Genomic DNA, 18,584 nt, shown 5'->3' on the forward strand with positions numbered 1-18,584 from the left:
TGCTGCTCATAAAAGGAAATTCTGCAAAATATGTATGAGAAAATGTTTTCTCTTCTCCTACAGCTCCAACAAGAAAGCAGCTAAAATGCCAGTCACAAAACTATCCTTGTAAATGTTATTCTGAATGAAGAAGTCTTATAAAACTCATGCATTTCAAAAATTGTTGCTATATCTTGTGAAAGTAATCTTTAACTTCCAAAAATCTGATTTAGAAATGGATGACTTACTAATTAGTGTGCTTTCCAATATTTAAATGGATACGTTATCTGGGAGGTGTTAAGAAATGATAACGATTTTTTGTTATTTATCAAAAGGGGATCGTTGGCACATCTCTTCTCCCCCACATGAGGTAAAATAAAACTTATAATGCTGCTAGGTTTCTTTTCACACAGAGTTTGAGTCTGTATCTCAACTAAATTACCATTCTTAGCAACATATGCTGCCTCCTAGTGACCATTTTCTTATTTCTTTCCTATTAGGTTGGAGCAAAAGTAATTGCAGTTTTTGCCTATTCATCCATTTAATGAAACAGTGAAGCAGACAGCTGATGTTCTGGCTTATGCAATCTTTACTTCCTCTTTTCAAGTAGTAGCACTCTCGTTTTCCAAGGGACCTCTCCCAGGTGTCAGATGTGGGTTAGGGTCCCAGGAAGGAGTCCCAGGAATGCAGGTTTAGTCAATCACATACTGCAGTTCACACTTTCTGCTTTGGTTCTGTACATATGATCCAGGCCAGGCCATTCCTAGCCACTGAGACTCAATTACACAGCTTTTGTTGGCACTGTTGGGAAAGAAAAATCATTCTTCTGCAGAGAAGCAAGTCTAGAGTGGTGACAAATGAGTCTAGAGTGGTTAATAACCATCTTGCCACCAAAGGTGTAAGCTAGACTGGGAATGGATCTAACACAGAGAAAAGCAGAGCTGAATGATCAAAAAAAAGGCAATCGTTTAGGACACTTAAGTCCCAAATACAGCTGTGCCTGAATCAATCATGGGCTTTCAGTTACAAGGGCCAATAAATTCTCGTGTTTCTTTAAATTACTGTAGGTTTGAGGAGGCTTTCTATTACTTAAAACCAAAAAACCTCAATTAATACGTCAAGAATTCTGACATTAATTTAGATAATGTTTCCTTTATGTAGAGTTCAGAGTCTGTTTTACCTCTATGTTTGAAAAACTGGACCATGTTCTAGTTCTCACTACAGACTACTTCTCTATACTCCATGATTTTTCTAGTAGAGACCAAACTGGGCTAGGAGTTAGGCAGCTGGGTCTTTTTAATTCCACTACCTGTGTGACTCTGAATCTGTCTCCTCTCCAATCTGGGACCCAATTTTCATTCTATAAAATGGTGTGGGGAAAAGAAAGAGAGATCAGACTGTTACTGTGTCTATATAGAAAGAAGTAGACATAAGAGACTCCATTTTGTTCTGTATTTGAGATGCTGTTAATCTGTAACCCTACCCCCAACCTTGTCCTTGCAAGAGACGTGCTGAGGTGACTCAAAGTTTAAGGGATTTTGGGCTGTGCAGGGTGTGCTTTGTTAAACAAGTGCCTGAAGGCAGTATGCTTGTGAAAAGTCATCACCATTCTCTTAACCTCAAGTACCCAGGGACACATACACTGCAGAAGGTCACAGGGACCTCTGTCTAGGAAAGCTAGGTATTGTCCAAGGTTTCTCCCCATGTGATAGTCTGAAATACGGTCTCGTGGGAAGGGAAAGACCTTATCATTCTCCAGCCTGACACCCATGAAGGGTCTGTGCTGAGGACGATTAGTAATAGAGGAAAGAAGGCCTCTTGGCAGTTGAGATAGAGAAAAGCATCTGTCTCCTGCCCATCCCTGGGCAACGGAACATCTTGGTGTAAAACCCCATTGTATGTTCTATTTACTGAGAAAGGAGAAAACCGCCTTAGGGCTGAAGGTGGGACGTGCTAGCGGCAATGCTGCTCTTTATGCACTAAACAGGTTTATGGAGATGTTTGCATATGCATATCAAGGCACAGCACTTTTCCTTAAACTTATTCATGTCACAGAGATCTTTATTCATATGTCTTACTGCTGACCTTCTCCCTACTATAATCCTATTATCCTGCCACTTCCCTTTTCTAAGATGGTAAAGATAATGATCAATAAATACTAAGGGAACTCAGAGACTGGTGCCACGCGGGTCCTCTGTATGCCGACCAGCGGTCCCCTGGGCCCACTTTTTCTTTCTCTATACTTTGTCTCTGTGTCTCGTTTCTTTTCTCAAGTCTCTCCTTCCACCTAACGAGAAATGCCCACAGGTGTGGAGGGGCAGGCCACCCCTTCAAATGGTAATTAAAAAAGAGTGTCTCTAAAAATCCTTTTCTTCTCTAAAATCCAATGATTTTATTAGGTTACATATGAAAGTGTTATTCAAATTTTCACTAATTTTTAAAATTTATGAGACTGACATGATAATGTTAGAAAATAATTTGTTCTTTTTGTATTACAGTACTATTAAATGAACTTCCTTGCATGATTTATGGAACCCAGTTTCATTAGTTCAAACCCACAGAGATAAAAAACAACTGGACGGCCAGGCACAGTGGCTAATGCCTGTAATCGCAGCACTTTGGGAGTCCGAGGTGGAGGGATCACAAGGTTCAGAGATCAAGACCATCCTGGCTAACACGTTGAAACCCCGTCTCTACTAAAAATACAAAAAAATTAGCCAGGCGTGGTAGCAGGCACCTGAAGTCCCAGCTACTTGGGAGACTGAGGCAGGAGGATGGCGTGAACCCGGGAGACAGAGCTTGCAGTGAACCGAGATCTCGCCACTGCACTCCAGCCTAGGTGACAGAGCAAGACTTCATCTCAAAAAAAAAAAAAAAAACTTGACAAGGAGGAAATGGAAGAACCAAGCTTTAAAATATAAACTATATTATAACTTCACTAATATAAATGTCTCTAAGACACTGTTAAGAGGAAATTATGAACCACATTTGAAATAAATTCACATTTCCATAAAAGAAATATACATTACATGTTCCCTATACCATTATAAAAATCATATTCCTTCTCCTCTCCATATTTTAAGTTTTGAGTCTCTAAATCCTACCTTTTATTTTCTCAGTGTTAACTAATATAATAAAAATAGATTTTCAGTGGATATTTATGTGAAAGCACAGAGAAAGGTCTAGAAAGACATATAACAACAGAGGTTGAGTCTCTGGAGGAAGCAGAGGGAATCACATTAGGATGCTAGCAGGGATTGCAGAGTCATCTGCAATGTTTTTATTTTTATTTTTAGGCAGAGTCTCGTTCTGTCACCCAGGCTAGAGTGCAGTGGCACGATCTCAGCTCACTGCAACCTCCACCTCCGGGGTTCAAGAGTTTCTCCTGCCCCAGCCTCCTGAGTAGCTGGGATTACAGGCGTGTGCTACCATGCCTCGCTAATTTTTGTATTTTTAGCAAAGACAGGGCTTTACCATGTTGGTCAGGCTGGTCTCAAACTCCTGACCTCGTGATCCGCCCACCTCGGCCTCCCAAAGTGATGGGATTACAGGCATGAGCCACCACGCCTGGCCTTGATTTTTATTTTGATGGGCTGTTTTGTGCATTATTTGCGTAATCCTTTTTAAAATGGGTTTTTTAAAGGAAGCTTTACTACCTATATCTTTCACTCCATACCACTATTTTTATCTTTCCATTTACCAACATGTGCTAAGCCTAAACTGACAGCAGACTTGAAGCAGGAGATGAGTAAATTTAAGTACAAACAGATAAATAAATTACATGTATGTTTAACGTGTTTCTATAATCAGGGCTTTTGAAAATTCATGTTCTGGTATAGTAACTACTCTTGGAAAACTCTGATGGAATGATACTTACTTTACTATTTGGGAAATTCTCGTCATCAATATCTTCATCCAAACAGACCAAATCACCCTCCACTACTCTTGCTCCATAGGTTGCAAGTCTGTAAGATACTGCCTCATTCCAAATTTTGCTGGTATATGCGTGAACATAGAATATGCGCATGGAATGGGGTAAAGAGAACCATGCCTGGATACAACCTTCCTCGGTCATGCCAAAGCGATGCAATGCCTCCAACAATGCTCTCTCCCGCACTTTGAATTCAGGCATTAAGGAAAGCGTGCCTTTAGCATCCTCTGAAATAAAGGGTAAATCAGGTAGTTAGCCACTTTTATTTAAAGACCAATTTACAAAGGCTTTTGTTCTAATCTCAAACTGAAGCAATGATCATGGGTATTAAGATGATATTTAACGCTTTTGGTTAAACCTAGCTACACTTGAAGAGCTTAAAAAAATAATAAGCATAATATGGCCCTACTTTCACTTTTCCTGTTATAAAAAAACAAAAAAACAAAAAACGCAAGAATCCAACATTCATAACAGCTTACTAAAGTCCCTTACTTCAGAATAGAGATAAACTAATGAAGTTATTCACAGGACTGTTGAAACAAAATCAAACCAACAACAACAAAAAAAACCCCTCAAGGATTAAATAATTTAATTGCTATTGCTGAGCTAGCAGGGACTAGAGTTTTTTAAAGAGCTATTCTGGACATAAACACAGAATTTTTTTTACTAAGAAAGGGTTGAGATCTGGAGCCTTCAGGCACGCTATTATGCCTCACAAAATAGGATGCACTTTGAAATGCAGATGACTGGAATCTACCAAAAAGATGCTTATTCAGGTATGGCCTTGGAATTGGCATTGAAATAAATGTACCAGGTGTTTCTTATGCATATGAATGTTGAAGAATCATTACCATAAGGAAATTTTCATCTCGGGGACTCTACAACAGACACAAATAAGTCACTTTGAATTTTCCTTAGTATTACTTAAATTACTCATAAGAGTTAGAAGTGCCCACACTGTTTACACATTGTGGTGTGGCACAAAAATATTACTTTCCTGTGAATAGCTGCACATATGTAATATGTACATAATTAAAAATAATAAATATTTGAAAACTGACATCCTTTATTTCAATGTAAGTGAAATTCAGTATGTCGGTCAGATATCTGAATGAATCTGACATGGTGTGGTTGCTGTTTTTATTATTTAAATAAAGGTAATATTTATAATATTATAAATAATATTATTTAAATAAAGGTAATATTTATCTGTATGTAGCACATCTGAGGCATTATTCCAAGGGCATATCTAAATCTCATAATACTCTTTTAGGTACTGTGATTTGCTTCAATTTACAGATAAGGAAACTAACACAATAACGTCAAATCACTTGCACAAGATCATACAGTTGGGAAGTATTAAAGTTGAGAGTTAACCCCATGCAATCTGACTCAAGCCACATTCATAACCACTTTTCCTTACTGGTTTTCATCAAGCATTCTATATATACTCCATCATATTGACCTCAAGTTTTAAAAACTGACAGGGCTAATTGGCAACTAGAATGAAAATAATGCATAAAGTTTGGAATATCATAAATGAACTTTCATTTATTTATGTTTGTATCTCCCCCAGCTGCAATTAATTATATTGCCATCAGTGCCAGAGTAGAATTTGGAACTCCTCTCTTTTCAGAGGATTTCAGCCAAGAAAAACTAAGAAACTATTTCTCCCATTGCCCCTACCCCTAGATAAGAGATAGCATAGACAAAAAAACTTCCAAATCTGACTAAAAACGAAGTGAGTGCCTAAGTCACGGAATAGAAGTATTCAGTATGTAATATACTATAATCGATTTCTTATCACATTTATGTTACAATAAATGTTCTCCTGCTGATAAAACATTTATAGTGTGTATCTGTATCTGCATGGCTATGTACAGGATAAAGAAACTTAAATACCAGTTTGAAGAAAATACTTCTTTGCTCTATTTACAGGATCATCCAAGTCTTCTGGTGTAAGAAACAATTTTATGGCTTTCATCTTGAAAAATCAAGCAAGTAAACATGTGTTAATAAAAACGTCAAATTACTTTCTTAAAAAAAAGATGCAAATTCTCTAGCATCCTAAAAGAATAGGCATTTAATAATTATACTTGATGCTGCAATTTTCCCTTTAGGGTTTCAAAAATTAAACAGTCAATGTTAAATGTAGAAATAAGTCTTCTGCATGAAATAACTTTATATATAGGTTTAAAATATTATGGACTGAAAAAAGCATTTCCCTATCACTTCCATAATTCCACTTTTGTCATTTTTTTTAAATATTAAGGTTAAAATGTATTGACATTCTTAGTAAGGTGTAAGAATTCTGAAAAGCTTAGGCTAAATGTATTAAACCCCTATTTTTAAACTGTTTCCAAAAGCAAAAAAATTAGAAAGTATTATAAATAGTAAAACTTTTTTGAATTTATTTCAGGTTCTTAACAACCCACCTGAAGAAGCACCAAGAAAACCTAACATATTTCCTAAGACAGTGAAAATTGAGCCCCTTCTGGCCTAAAAATAAATATTAAATATTTGTTTAATATTTAAATAGATGTATTTGAAAATATTTAATATTTAAATGGCTGGAGCAGAAGTAAAATTAAACCAATGTATTGTTACAGAAGAAAAAAGAAAAATAAACAAAATAAAAGAAAGGGCAAATGAAAAAGTAAGACAATGTCCAGGTCAAATAATTAAACATGGACACAAGAAATGCAGGCAGCTGTAAAGTAAAAAGATCAAGAACCACTCTGAGGGCTCAGAAGTAGAAACTAGTGAACCCCAAAAGCAACCCTCAAAGAAAAAAACAACAACAACAAAGATTTTAAGTATCCAACTTACCTGAGTCAGAAAAGGGAAGAGGAAAAGAAGTAGCTCTGAAGATGTAGAATGCCTCGCTCCCAGAGCAGAAGTAAAGAAAATAGCTCAGAAAGAAAACATTAAAAAAAGAAGCTTCAGAAGTTTCCGAAGACAACACAGCTATAACTTTCAGGTTAGGATCAAATGAATTAAAGTTATGTTTCACCCATTTCACAGCCACAAATATCCTTTTTTTGTTTGTTTTTTTGAGACGGAGTCTTGCTCTGTTGCCCAGGCTGGAGTACAGTGGCGCGATCTTGCCTAACTGCAACCTCTGCCTCCTGGGTTCAAGCTATTCTCCTGCCTCAGCCTTCCGAGTAGCTGGGACTACAGGCACCCACCACCACACCCGGCTAATTTTTATATTTTTAGTAGAGATGGGTTTTACCATATTGGCCAGGCTGGTCTTGAACTCCTGACCTTGGGAACTGCCCACCTCAGCACAAATATCTTAACTGGCTTTTTTATTTCTCAAGACTTAGAAGTCCTTGAAGAAGAAAAGGATATTGGAAATATAAAAAATAGTTCTCTCTTAAAACCAAAAAGGATTCATAAGACAAAAGATAAAGAGAGACATAAAATTGGAGAAGAGGTTATATCGAGAGTACTATCAAAGTAAGTACACAGTATAAATTCTATTGTCATTGGCAATTGACAGACAACCTAGACTTCTGTCATGCTTTATCTCTATTATTGAGCTAAGAACACAAGGGTAAAATAATGACATAAATTTCAGACCTGACCAACACACATGACAAAAATAGGAAAGTAGCAAGCAGAGGGGAAAGGCAAGCCCTTAATTTCATTTATGCTCTCAATTTCCTGAATTCTTTGCACTTAAAAATAATTGCCAAAATCTTAATGAAAAAGTTGCCAAATTTAATATTTTATTTTAAATCCTAAATAGATTAAAAGATGTTCCTTTCTTTTTAAATAGTATCTACTAGTTCACTTATTTTGTCACTGTCTTTAGCCCTGGGATTTATTTCTAAAGCACGTGTCTTAGAGTAGGAAAGAATTTTAAATAGGTCATTTGACCCAATTTCCCACTCAATTTTCCTTTACAGTATTCACTTATTCAAACAAATATTATTAGGTATCTGCCACGTGCTAGGTACTGCATACAGTATTAGGGACAGAGCATTGAGTAAAAGTCATGGTCTCTGTCCAACTAAAACTTTCTGCCTACTGACAAAATTAAATAAGCAATAATAATAAAATATAATAAAATTTAAGATGGGAAGCCCAAGATGATACAGGATCACAAAATAAGAGGAATTCACTTTTTCTTGGGGAGTAGAATGAGAATATTTAAACTGAGACCTAAAGAATATACACGTTGGGGAGGGAGTGCTTCAGGCAAAGGAAAGAAGATACAGCTTTTTAGCTGCAAGAATCAGCCTCTAAGATGGCCCTCAATGCTCTCCATCACTTGATCTTCACACGTGATGTAGTCCTCTCAAACACTTATCAGGGTTGATCTGTGTGGCCAGAAGACAGAAGAAGTGAAAGTATGCCACTTCTGAGACTAGGTTATAAAAGACACTGCGGTATCTGTTGTGTCTCTCTCTCCTTTGCATTCTTGGACTTATCTCTCTAGGAGAAGCCATGCCACAAATAGTCTTAAAGCAAGAAAATAAAGTCTCCTGCCAACAACCACAAGCATGAGCTTAGGAGCAGATCCTCCATCTTGGTCAAGTCTTCAGAGACTACACACCGGGGCCGATTGTGTGACTGCAGCCTCACAAGAGACCCTGATCCAGAGCCGCTCAGCTAAGCTGCTCCCAAATTCCTGACTCTCAGAAATTGAGATAATAAATGCTTGTTGTCTTCAACCGCTATATGTTGGGGTAATTTGTTACATGGCAATAATTGACTATTACTGCCAAAGCAAAAGTTTTTAAAAATTCAAGAGCATGCAATATGAGGTTTGAAAGAGGTAGAGGGGTAGCCGTCCAGCTTTTGCTTAAATGTCATGAGAAACAGGACATTCCAGTTATTTGAACAATTGTTAAGAAAAAGTCTTTTATGCTGGACTACAAGTCCCTTAAATATCTAGCCCATCCCATGTATGGACACTTGTCTGGCACTGTACTAGCTGCCTTAACAAAAGTTCTTTCATTTGATTCTCAGAAAAATCTTGTGACATACATGCTATCTCCATTTTACAGGTAAGGAAACTGAGGCTTGGAAAAGTTAAGCAACTTGGAAAAGTTAAGTACCTATAGTAACACAGGTGACAAATGGCAGAACTCAAGTAGAACATATGCTGCATCCAACAGGCCCCAAACTATTAAGTTCTTCTTCTGTATGACAAAATTTTAAACATTTTACAAGTTAATTTTCAGAGTTTTCTAGACTAAAGAACCACTGCTGAGGTAAACATTTCTAGACTCTTTATCATATCAGTTATATTCCAGTTGCTAAAATCTCCTTAGAAATGTGAAACCCAGAACTACCAATAGATTTGCAGATGTGGTCTAAATCATCAGCTCTGAACATTATTTGATATGTAAGATGATGTTCTATGCATCATGTTTCTCACAAAATCTTTTACTGTTTCCTTCTCTTCCACTCAAGAAACCATATTAGAACACAGGTGAGTGAACAAGATACTATCATAAGAATAATCTTGCACTTGTTCAAATATATAATTTTTATAGTTTTGTAGCTTTCCTCCATTATGTGCATTCCATTTTAGTGTAAAAATATGCAATTATATATAAAAATATAAATTAAAAGTAGATATACACACATATGCTTTTAATATTTCAGCAAATGCAGCTTCTTAGTTGTAACATGCATTTTTAGTTTCATTTTGAACTAGTCAGATTTTGTTTTCAAATTTGCTGCTCCCCTTTTAGTCTCTGGACTTATGTGGATTCCTATCTTTTATATGATCTGATATCTGATTTCTGGGATTGTAGGGTCAAAATTTCCTCTATATCTTCTATTCAGTTCACTAAAATTGGAAAGTGATAGTCATTTCTGTGTCAAATCTCAAATATGTACTAACCACAAGGACACTCACACAGTTGGCTTTCTTGTAATGTGATACCAAGGACATAGCACCAGCTCACTAAATGTTCAGTGATGTAATATATTTGGTATGTGTGTGTTTACATGCATTTATAAGCTAGAGTTAAGAAAGCAAGGAGCTGGATTATGTAGTAAGTATAATTGACAGAAACAGATAAGATTACATTTTCCAAAATCCATACCATTTCATTCTTCAGCAAAGCTAGTCCAATTTGGTCTGTGTGAACTTTCCTTCCCTTCCCAAATCTCTGTGGTCCATAGTAATTCACAAAGCCTTTTTTCTATGTATACAAAATAATCAACAAATTAAGAGTATATAAGTACAATTACATGTCAAAATACACAATTGAATTTTTCTCTTCGTAACTATTTTAATAGAAGAACTCTGTAATCAGCATTATGCACATAGGGACCAAATAGTCTGAGAAATGCTGCGCAATTAAAGAATAGGAAAGAAAACACAGAATTAGAAGTTAGAACATAAAACCAGTGAAGAAAACTTCAAAAATATGTCAGCTTTCCATTCATGTTACTGAGGGGTTTCCTGGGATGTGAGATTTTCAGTGCTAGAGCCAGAAAAGTTCTGGGCATCCAAAATGAGTTGGTCACCTAGTACCCAGATCTGATCCCTATCCTGACGCTCTCTTTCTTATTTTGAGACTCTTCAGCTGTCTGGAGATGTAGGGAGTCAAGAACAGGCTTACTTTCAAACCCCATACATCCTGGCACTTTTCTACATAACTGTTTGTTCTTTAGTTCATCTCAGTTTCTTAAAGGCTGACCTGAAACAATGGAGCCACTTCAGCAGTACTCTACCGGTCCAGCTGTTCCAGCACCTGGAACAGGTATTCCTCCCTGTATTCCAGGGGAGGAATACAAACTTCACTTCTTGATGGAGGTGAACCCTTCAGGCCATGTTTTAAAGCTGTCACATTACTCAGAAGAAATAGAAAACTGTAATATACTACTGCAACCATTAAAGAAATTGGTCAGTCATTAAACATGTGCTCAGAAAGAAAATACCAGGCCCAGACAATTTCTCGAAAGACAAAAGAGTCCTCTCCACTTACTTCATGAGGAGAGTATGCATTTATTCAGTCAACAATTATTATTGAATACCAACTCAAGAATTTTTTAGTAAAAGATGCTGAGCCAATTTGTTGTCAGCATGGTACAAAAGCATGTCATTATCTCATGTCATTTAAAAAATTAATTGCAGGTCGGGCACAGTGGCTCACTCCTGTAATCCCAGCACTTTGGGAGGCCAAGGCGGACGGATCACGAGGTCAGGTGATGGAGACCATCCTGGCTAACATGGTGAAACCCCGTCTCTACTAAAAATACAAAAAATTAGCCAGGCATGGTGGTGGGCGCCTGCAGTCCCAGCTACTCGGGAGGCTGAGGCAGGAGAATGGCTTGAACCCAGGAGGTGGCGCTTGCAGTAAGCCAAGATCGCGCCACTGCACTCTAGCCTGGGCAACAGAGTGAGATTCCGTCTCAAAAAAAAAAAAAAAAAAAATTAACTGCAGATAGAATAAGTACTCCCTTAATTAAATCTCATAAATATTTTTAATTATTTCAAATTTGAAAAAATAACATCAGATAATGTCCTAGAATAACCAGAAGAGTTTTAAAGTAACCCTTCAAAGTAATTAGATATAACAAAAGGTTTATAACAGAGACATAACCCCTTGAAACAAAACTTCAAAGACTTATTTTCAGGGTTTCTCAATTCCTTTCTCACATCATGAGAACCAATGGAAGTTGGCTAAAACTAAGATTATTTCTAATGGGAATTTTGTAATAGGCAGCTGTATATTCATATATAACAAATGAAAGACAGGTAATAAATGCTATCAGAGTTCAAAGAAACTTCTATCTTTTTAAAAATATATCATTTTAGTAAGAGTTTTTGAAGAAAAAAAAGTAGAATTTTAGGTGGGTCAAGGAAAACAAAGGTAAAATAATATATGATATGGTTTGGCTGTGTCCTCACCAAATTTCATCTTGAATTGTAATCTCCACAATCCCCACATGTCATGGGAAGGACCCGGTGGGAAGTAATTGAATATGGGGTCGGTTTTCCCCATGCTGTTCTCATGATAGTGAGTTCTCACGAGATCTGATCATTTTATAAGTATCTGGCATTTCCCCTGCTGGCATTCATTCTCTCTCCTGTCACCCTGTGAAGAGGTGCCTTCTGCCATGATTGTAAGTTTCCTGAGGCCTCCCCACCTATATGGAACTGTGAGTCAATTAAACCACTTTTCTTTATAAATTGCCCAGTCTCGGGTATTTCTTCATAGCAGCATGAGAACGAACTAACACAACATATAATGAGTATACAATCAGATAACTTCCATATACAGATGAAAGTGCTGGATTTAAAAGATCTTTAGTTGGAAGATATTTTCCTAACTACAAGGCAGATAAATAACCAGCTTTTGTTTGCTTGTTTTCCTGTTGGAGAGGTATAAAATTGTGTACAAAGGTCTTTGTGGTCAGAAACTCGAATCAGTGTTTCTCGGTATTGGCTCTAAAGTAGAGTCACCTAAGAAGTTTTTTAAAAATAAGTATTAATGCCTAACCTGCATCCCCAAATGTTCTTTTTTAATTGGTTCAGGAGTAGAGATCAGTGGGTGAAATTTTTTGAAAGCTCCTCAGGTTGAGAACTACTCATCTACATTAGGAGTTAGCAAACTACTACAGCCCACAAATGAAACCTAGTCCAACACCTGTTTTTGTAAACAAAGTTTTATTGGAACACAGCCATGTTCGTTCACTTATATATTGTCTGTGGCTGCTTCCATACAATGGCAGTAGATTAGTTGCAAGAGGAACCATATGTCTAAAAGGTCAAAAATATTTATTATCTGGCCCATTAGAGTATAAACTTTGCTGATGTCTAGATGATCTAAGATGATTTGGTCTTGAAGGCTATCGTTGTATGTGTATATTTAAATGTCTGGAAAATGTCATTTAGAAACTTATGCTAAGTAATTTTTTACCATAAAACATAAAGTTTATGATATGGTTTGGCTGTGTTCCCACCCAAATCTCATCTTGAATTTTAGTTTCCATAATCCCCACGTGGCATGGGAGAGACCCAGTGGGACTGAATCATAGAGATTGTTACTCCCAGGCTATTCTCATGATAGTGAGTGAGTTCTCACAATATTTGATGGTTTTATAAGGGGCTTTTCCTCTTTTACTTGGCACTTCTCCTTCCTGCCACCATAGGAAGAAGGATGTGTTTGCTTCCCTTTCCACCATGATTATAAGTTTCCTGAGGCCTCCCCAGCCATGCTGAACTGTGAGTCAACTAAACCTCTCTCCTTCATAAATTAATCAGTCTCAGGTATGCCCTTACTTAGCAATGTGAGAATGGACTAATACAGTGTGTATTATTTATAATGTGTATACATCAAAATTTCCAAAAAATAAATTCCCCTGACTAAATACGGCTCTATATAGCAGATGCTTTAAAAAATCTCTTATGAATGTAGATTGTCCCCTCTTCTCTGAAGGATGCCATATCCTGCATTTTTAAAATCATGTTTACATATTTTGTTTTGTTTAAATACAAAAATGTATCAAGCTGAAAGTAAAATATAAGCCAAATGGCCTTATTTATCACTTTAAAAAATAATTATCGTGTTTAAAAATCCCATAAAAAGGTACAAAAGAAAAAGAAGATTCCCCTCTTGCCTCAATGTAGAGAAAGAGACTATGAAGATTTCCCTGGATACTCTTTTAAAATTAAGTTTTCTTACCTTAACATTTTCTATTGCTTCCATAATTCTCTCTCTCAGGTTTGCAGAATCATTTATTTGTTTTTTTAAATTTCTAATCACAATATCAAAGTGATTTCCTTTGAGCTGACCAAGTCTCAGGGAATCATCTACAGACCGAATATTAAAGACATTCATTCTTTTCTTTTCAATTTCTTTTTCAATATTTTTCAACCTATAAGTAATAAATCATATAAAGTCAGTTAAATTTTACATTTAAAAATTACTTTAAAATAAGGTTTTAAATGGCAGTAGCCAAGCAACACCTTATGAGAATACTAATACAAATTTTTTAGAATATTCTAAAGTTTATGTTATTTCACCAAATGTGTGCTTAATACCCATTATTATAGGATTACATTAACAGAATTATTTTAAAAACTTCAACATATATTACTAACGTTATCATTCTTCCTATGTAGGCCTTCTAACTTCTTAGCTTGAGTGACAGAACCTCCTAGCAGTTCTCCCACTCTTCCTGTCCCCAACTCTGCTCCTTTCCTTCTCAGTCTCTTTCCCCAACATTACCAAGAAAAATCACTGGCACCAGAGGATTTTCCTGAAATTCTGCTCTGACCACTTCCTTACACAAACTTTCAATTTTTCCCAACATCTAAAGAATTAATATTTTCAATATTTTTAGAGTAAATTGTATGACCCTATAACGGCTGATATAAAATTTCCTTTATAGCCATAGTTTCCATATTCCTTACAGGAATTATATATGTGACAGACTATTGAGTTTACTGCCCCACAAATATATCTCCAGTTTTCTGAATCTGCTAAAATTTTACTATTACTTGAAGTGTAATTAAAATTCCAGACTCATAAGCTAATTTAAAGTAATCTCTCCTTCTAAGAGGGGAGCTTTCATCTTAAATACATTTTAACATCTAAAGTCCTTCTTTCTGCCCTATCCTGCACTTCTCGACCACAAAAGCAAACTCAAATACTTTTTTTTTGTCCCCCATGTAAGAGCTTAGAAGCACTCAGAAGAGTCTACTTGTATATAGTGGATACTTAAACATGTGTTAACTAAGAATTAACATATCGATATTACATTAATTAGGCTGAATTTTGACCCAATTTTTCACATTTTGAAGTTTATCTTAAGGAAATTAGGCCGGGCGCAGTGGCTCAAGCCTGTAATCCCAGCACTTTGGGAGGCCGAGACGGGTGGATCACAAGGTCAGGAGATCGAGACCATCCTGGCTAACACGGTGAAACCCCGTCTCTACTAAAAATACAAAAAAAAATTAGCCGGGCGAGGTGGCGGGCGCCTGTAGTCCCAGCTACTCGGGAGGCTGAGGCAGGAGAATGGCGTGAACCTGGGAGGCAGAGCTTGCAATGAGCTGAGATCCGGCCACTGCACTCCAGCCTGGGCAACATGGGTGAAACTCCATCTCAAAAAAATAATAAATAATAAATAATAAAAAAAAGTTTCTGTGTGATGTAGTCTCTGAAAAGGGTCTAGAAAGAAAGAGAGAAAAATGTTATTGCAGTTATTTATTTTTATTTTTATTTATTTTTTTGAGACAGAGTCTCGCTCTGTGGCCCAGGCTGGAGTGCAGTGGTATGAAACCCGCTCACTACAACTCCCACCTCCCAGTTCAAGCAATTCACCTGCCTCAGCCTCCCAAGTAGCTGGGATTACAGACACATGCCACTACATCCGGCTAATTTTTTATATTTTTGGTAGAGAGGGGGTTTCGCCATTTTGGCCAGGCCAACTCCTAACCTCCAGTGATCCGCCCGCCTCAGTCTCTCAAAGTGCTGGGAGTACAAGCATGAGCCATCATGCCCAGCCTGTTGTAGTTATTTCTGAGTAGTAGGCTTACTAGTAACTTCATTTTTAAAAAACTTTTTTCTATTTTCCACAATAAATATATGTCTTTTATAGTTACAAAAAAATGCATAAAATTTGATTAAGCTGACAGAGGCTAAATTTGAGTACTTTACATTCATTTAACAAGGATTTTAAATGTAAGGATCTATGATAATAAAGGCATAATATAATTAATTAGGAAAACATGATTTATAAGGTGCTTTTCTGAATATAAATGCATATTTGAATACAGTACAGGATGTTTAGAAACAATTTAGACAATTCAAATCTTCCACTTCTCAAAGTTTCCATCCTAAAACTTCCTATATTTTCAATGTAAACTTAAGACATATCTCTATTTAGAAGACAATTATGAATACAGAATGTGCTGTTCAATAAGTATGTAATTGGTGAATATTAATAGTGAGGTTAATATGCTCCCAGTATTATTCAGAGCTTTTGATCTTATACGTATTTATTGGATGAAGTATGAAAGTAAAATTCAGTCTGGTTTTTTTTTGAGACGCAGGCTGGAGTGCAGTGGCGCGATCTCGGCTCACTGCAAGCTCTGCCTCCCAGGTTCACGCCATTCTGCCTCAGCCTCCCGAGTAGCTGGGAATACAGGTGCCCGCCACCGAGCCCGGCTAATTAATTTTTTGTATTTTTAGTAGAGACGGGGTTTCACCGTATTAGCCAGGATGGTACCGATCTCCTGACTTCATGATTCGCCCACCTTGGCCTCCCAAAGTGCTGGGATTACAGGCGTGAGCCACTGCGCCCGACCAAAGTTCAGTCTTATAAAGTAATTATCTTATTACCTCTCTGGAGTCACTTTTCTAACAACCATTGCTTGATAGGTGATGGCTTTCTTGTCTTTAAGGCCTGCATAACTAAAATCCGAAGGAATAACACCAAGTTTGATAGCTAAAAAACCAATTGCTTCAAACATTTCCAGGTTTTCCTTTCGTAGGGTAAAAGCTGAAACAAAAAAAAATCTTAGATCACAAAAAAAGCAGCTACCATATATCAATTACATTCTTAGTTAACAGATTAGTATAATGAATCGAACTATTAATGTAAGGAGTTGGTTTTGTTTTGTTTTGTTTTGTTTTGTTTTTGACGAAGTCTCACTCTGTCACCAGGCTGGAGTCCAGGGGCGTGATCTAGGCTCACTCCTCCGCCTCCCGGGTTCCAGCGATTCTCCTGCCTCAGCTTCCCCAGTACCTGGGACTACAGGCAAATGCCACCACGCCCAGCTCATTTTTGTATTTTTAGTAGGAACGGGGTTTCCCCATGTTGGCCAGGATGGTCTCGATCTCTTGGCCTCGTGATCCACCCACCTCTGCCTCCCAAAGTGCTGGGATTACAGGAGTGAGCCACCGTACCCAGCTGTAAGGAGTATTTTTTAATGAAAATATAAAATCAGCATGATCGATTTCAGCTGTTATTTTTAAACTGTTGGTTGGCTCATTGAAGGCTTACAGGCAAAAAAATCCAAATTCCTTAATTTGGTATTCATATCTGGCCCAAATCTACCTTTCCAGTCTCCAAGTGCACCACTTCCCTTCATATATCCTATAACCCTGCCACGGAGAACTTCTTGTAATCCCTGGATTAACTAGAGCCTTCAACAGTTTTGTACTTTTGTACATTTCAGTCCTCTAAAACATGAGTTCCCCTTGTGTGTTCATTGCAGCGCTATTCAGAATAGTGAAGATATGGAATCAACCTAAGTGCCCAACAACAGTGGATTCAATAAAGAAAATGTGGCTGGGTACAGTAGATGATGCCTGTAATCACAGCACTCTGGGAGGCTGAGGCAGAAAGATTCCAAGAGCAAACAATCTAAGACCAGACTGAGCAACATATGGAGACCCCATCTCTACGAAAAATTAAAAAGTTAGCTAGGTGTGGTAGCACATACCTGTCATCACAGCTACCCAGGAGGCTGAGGTGGGAAGACTGCTTGAGCCTAGGAGGTTGAGGCTGTAGCAAGCCACTATGGTGCCACTGCACTCCAGCCTGGGTGAAAGAGTGAGACCCTGTCTCAAAGAAAAAAAAAGTGGTACATACACACCATGAAATACTACACAGCAAAAAAGAACAAAATCATGCCCTTTGCAGCAACATGGATGCAGCTAGAGGCCGTTATCCTAAGTGAATTAACAAAGGAACAGAAAACCAAATGCTGCATGTTCTCACTTATAAGTAGGAGCTAAACACTGGGTACACATGTACATAAAAATGGAAACAACAGACACTGGGGTATATAAGAGGTAGGAGGGAGGGAGGGCATAGGGCTGAAAAACTACCTATTGGATACTATGCTCACTACCTGGGTGATGGGTTCAATCTATCCCAAATCTCAGCATCACACAATATACCCTTGTAACAAACCTGCACATGTACCCCTGAAACTAAAATAAAAATTGTAAAATAAAATATGTTCCTTCCATTTATTATTTCTTACTTCTATGCATTCTTGAAGGTCCAACAGCAGCAGCCATTCGCCCTGACAATTTTGGACATGTCATTCAAAAAGTTCAGCAATTTAAAAGAAATTCCCAACTTGTTTGAGATATCAGTTTGTTGCTGATAGTAGCCTAGGTGGATAAGCATTTTTTCACCCATAAAGATTTAGAATTTAGTATAGAAATATATTTAAGAGGATCAAATCCATGATATTGTGTTAATATTAATCTGTATCTACATAAAAGTTTATGCACTTGAATGTTTAAGAGAATGAAACTTGTAGTTCCAATTTAAAATATTTAATTGATTTACATTCGTCTTTTTACATTGAATCTTATTTAAGTTAGTAAGCAAAATGGGAACATTTACAAAATCTTAAGGCTCACTAAATGTATAAGTTTAATGTATAAGATTTATAACATTTTCTTAATTACTTGGAACAATTACATATTTAAAAAGAAAGTCAATTATACTGAATTTTAAAATTCAATTTTAGAGACTTGCACTTTGAGCCATGTTGGAATAACTGATACCAGATGACCTCCCACTGTAAACAAATAGAAAACTGAACAAAATATATGAAACAGCCATTTTTAGAGACTGGAGAATAGGTACCACAAAACTGTAATCTAAAAGAAAAGAAAAGAAAAACGAGAGGAGTCCTAAAATACTCTAATTTTTTGCCTAGAAGTACATTCTG

The 18,584-nt window shown here is 37.0% G+C and overlaps 1 protein-coding gene across 6 annotated transcripts in view; it reads right to left on the bottom strand.

The window, feature by feature from the left end:
- PUS7L (pseudouridine synthase 7 like) overlaps positions 1-18,584 on the bottom strand; it is a 48,146-nt gene that overhangs the window by 22,599 nt on the left and 6,963 nt on the right. For 4 of the 6 annotated variants that reach the window (XR_007717825.1, XM_050749379.1, XM_050749381.1 and 1 more), the window contains exons 3-7: positions 16,231-16,390; positions 13,570-13,762; positions 9,979-10,077; positions 5,813-5,894; positions 3,857-4,137 (exon numbers count right to left, since the gene is read on the bottom strand). Coding sequence is in view for 5 of the 6 variants with exons in the window: in XM_050749379.1 (XP_050605336.1) it covers positions 3,857-4,137; positions 5,813-5,894; positions 9,979-10,077; positions 13,570-13,762; positions 16,231-16,390 (815 nt within the window). In the remaining variant the exon portion in view is untranslated. Of the gene's footprint in view, positions 1-3,856; positions 4,138-5,812; positions 5,895-9,978; positions 10,078-13,569; positions 13,763-16,230; positions 16,391-17,336; positions 17,455-18,584 lie in introns of all 6 variants that reach the window. The other 2 variants (XM_050749382.1, XM_050749378.1) reach the window with 2 other exon arrangements.

This window comes from Macaca thibetana, chromosome 11 (genome assembly GCF_024542745.1).
Source record: "Macaca thibetana thibetana isolate TM-01 chromosome 11, ASM2454274v1, whole genome shotgun sequence".
Classification (NCBI taxonomy): Eukaryota; Metazoa; Chordata; class Mammalia; order Primates; family Cercopithecidae; genus Macaca; species Macaca thibetana.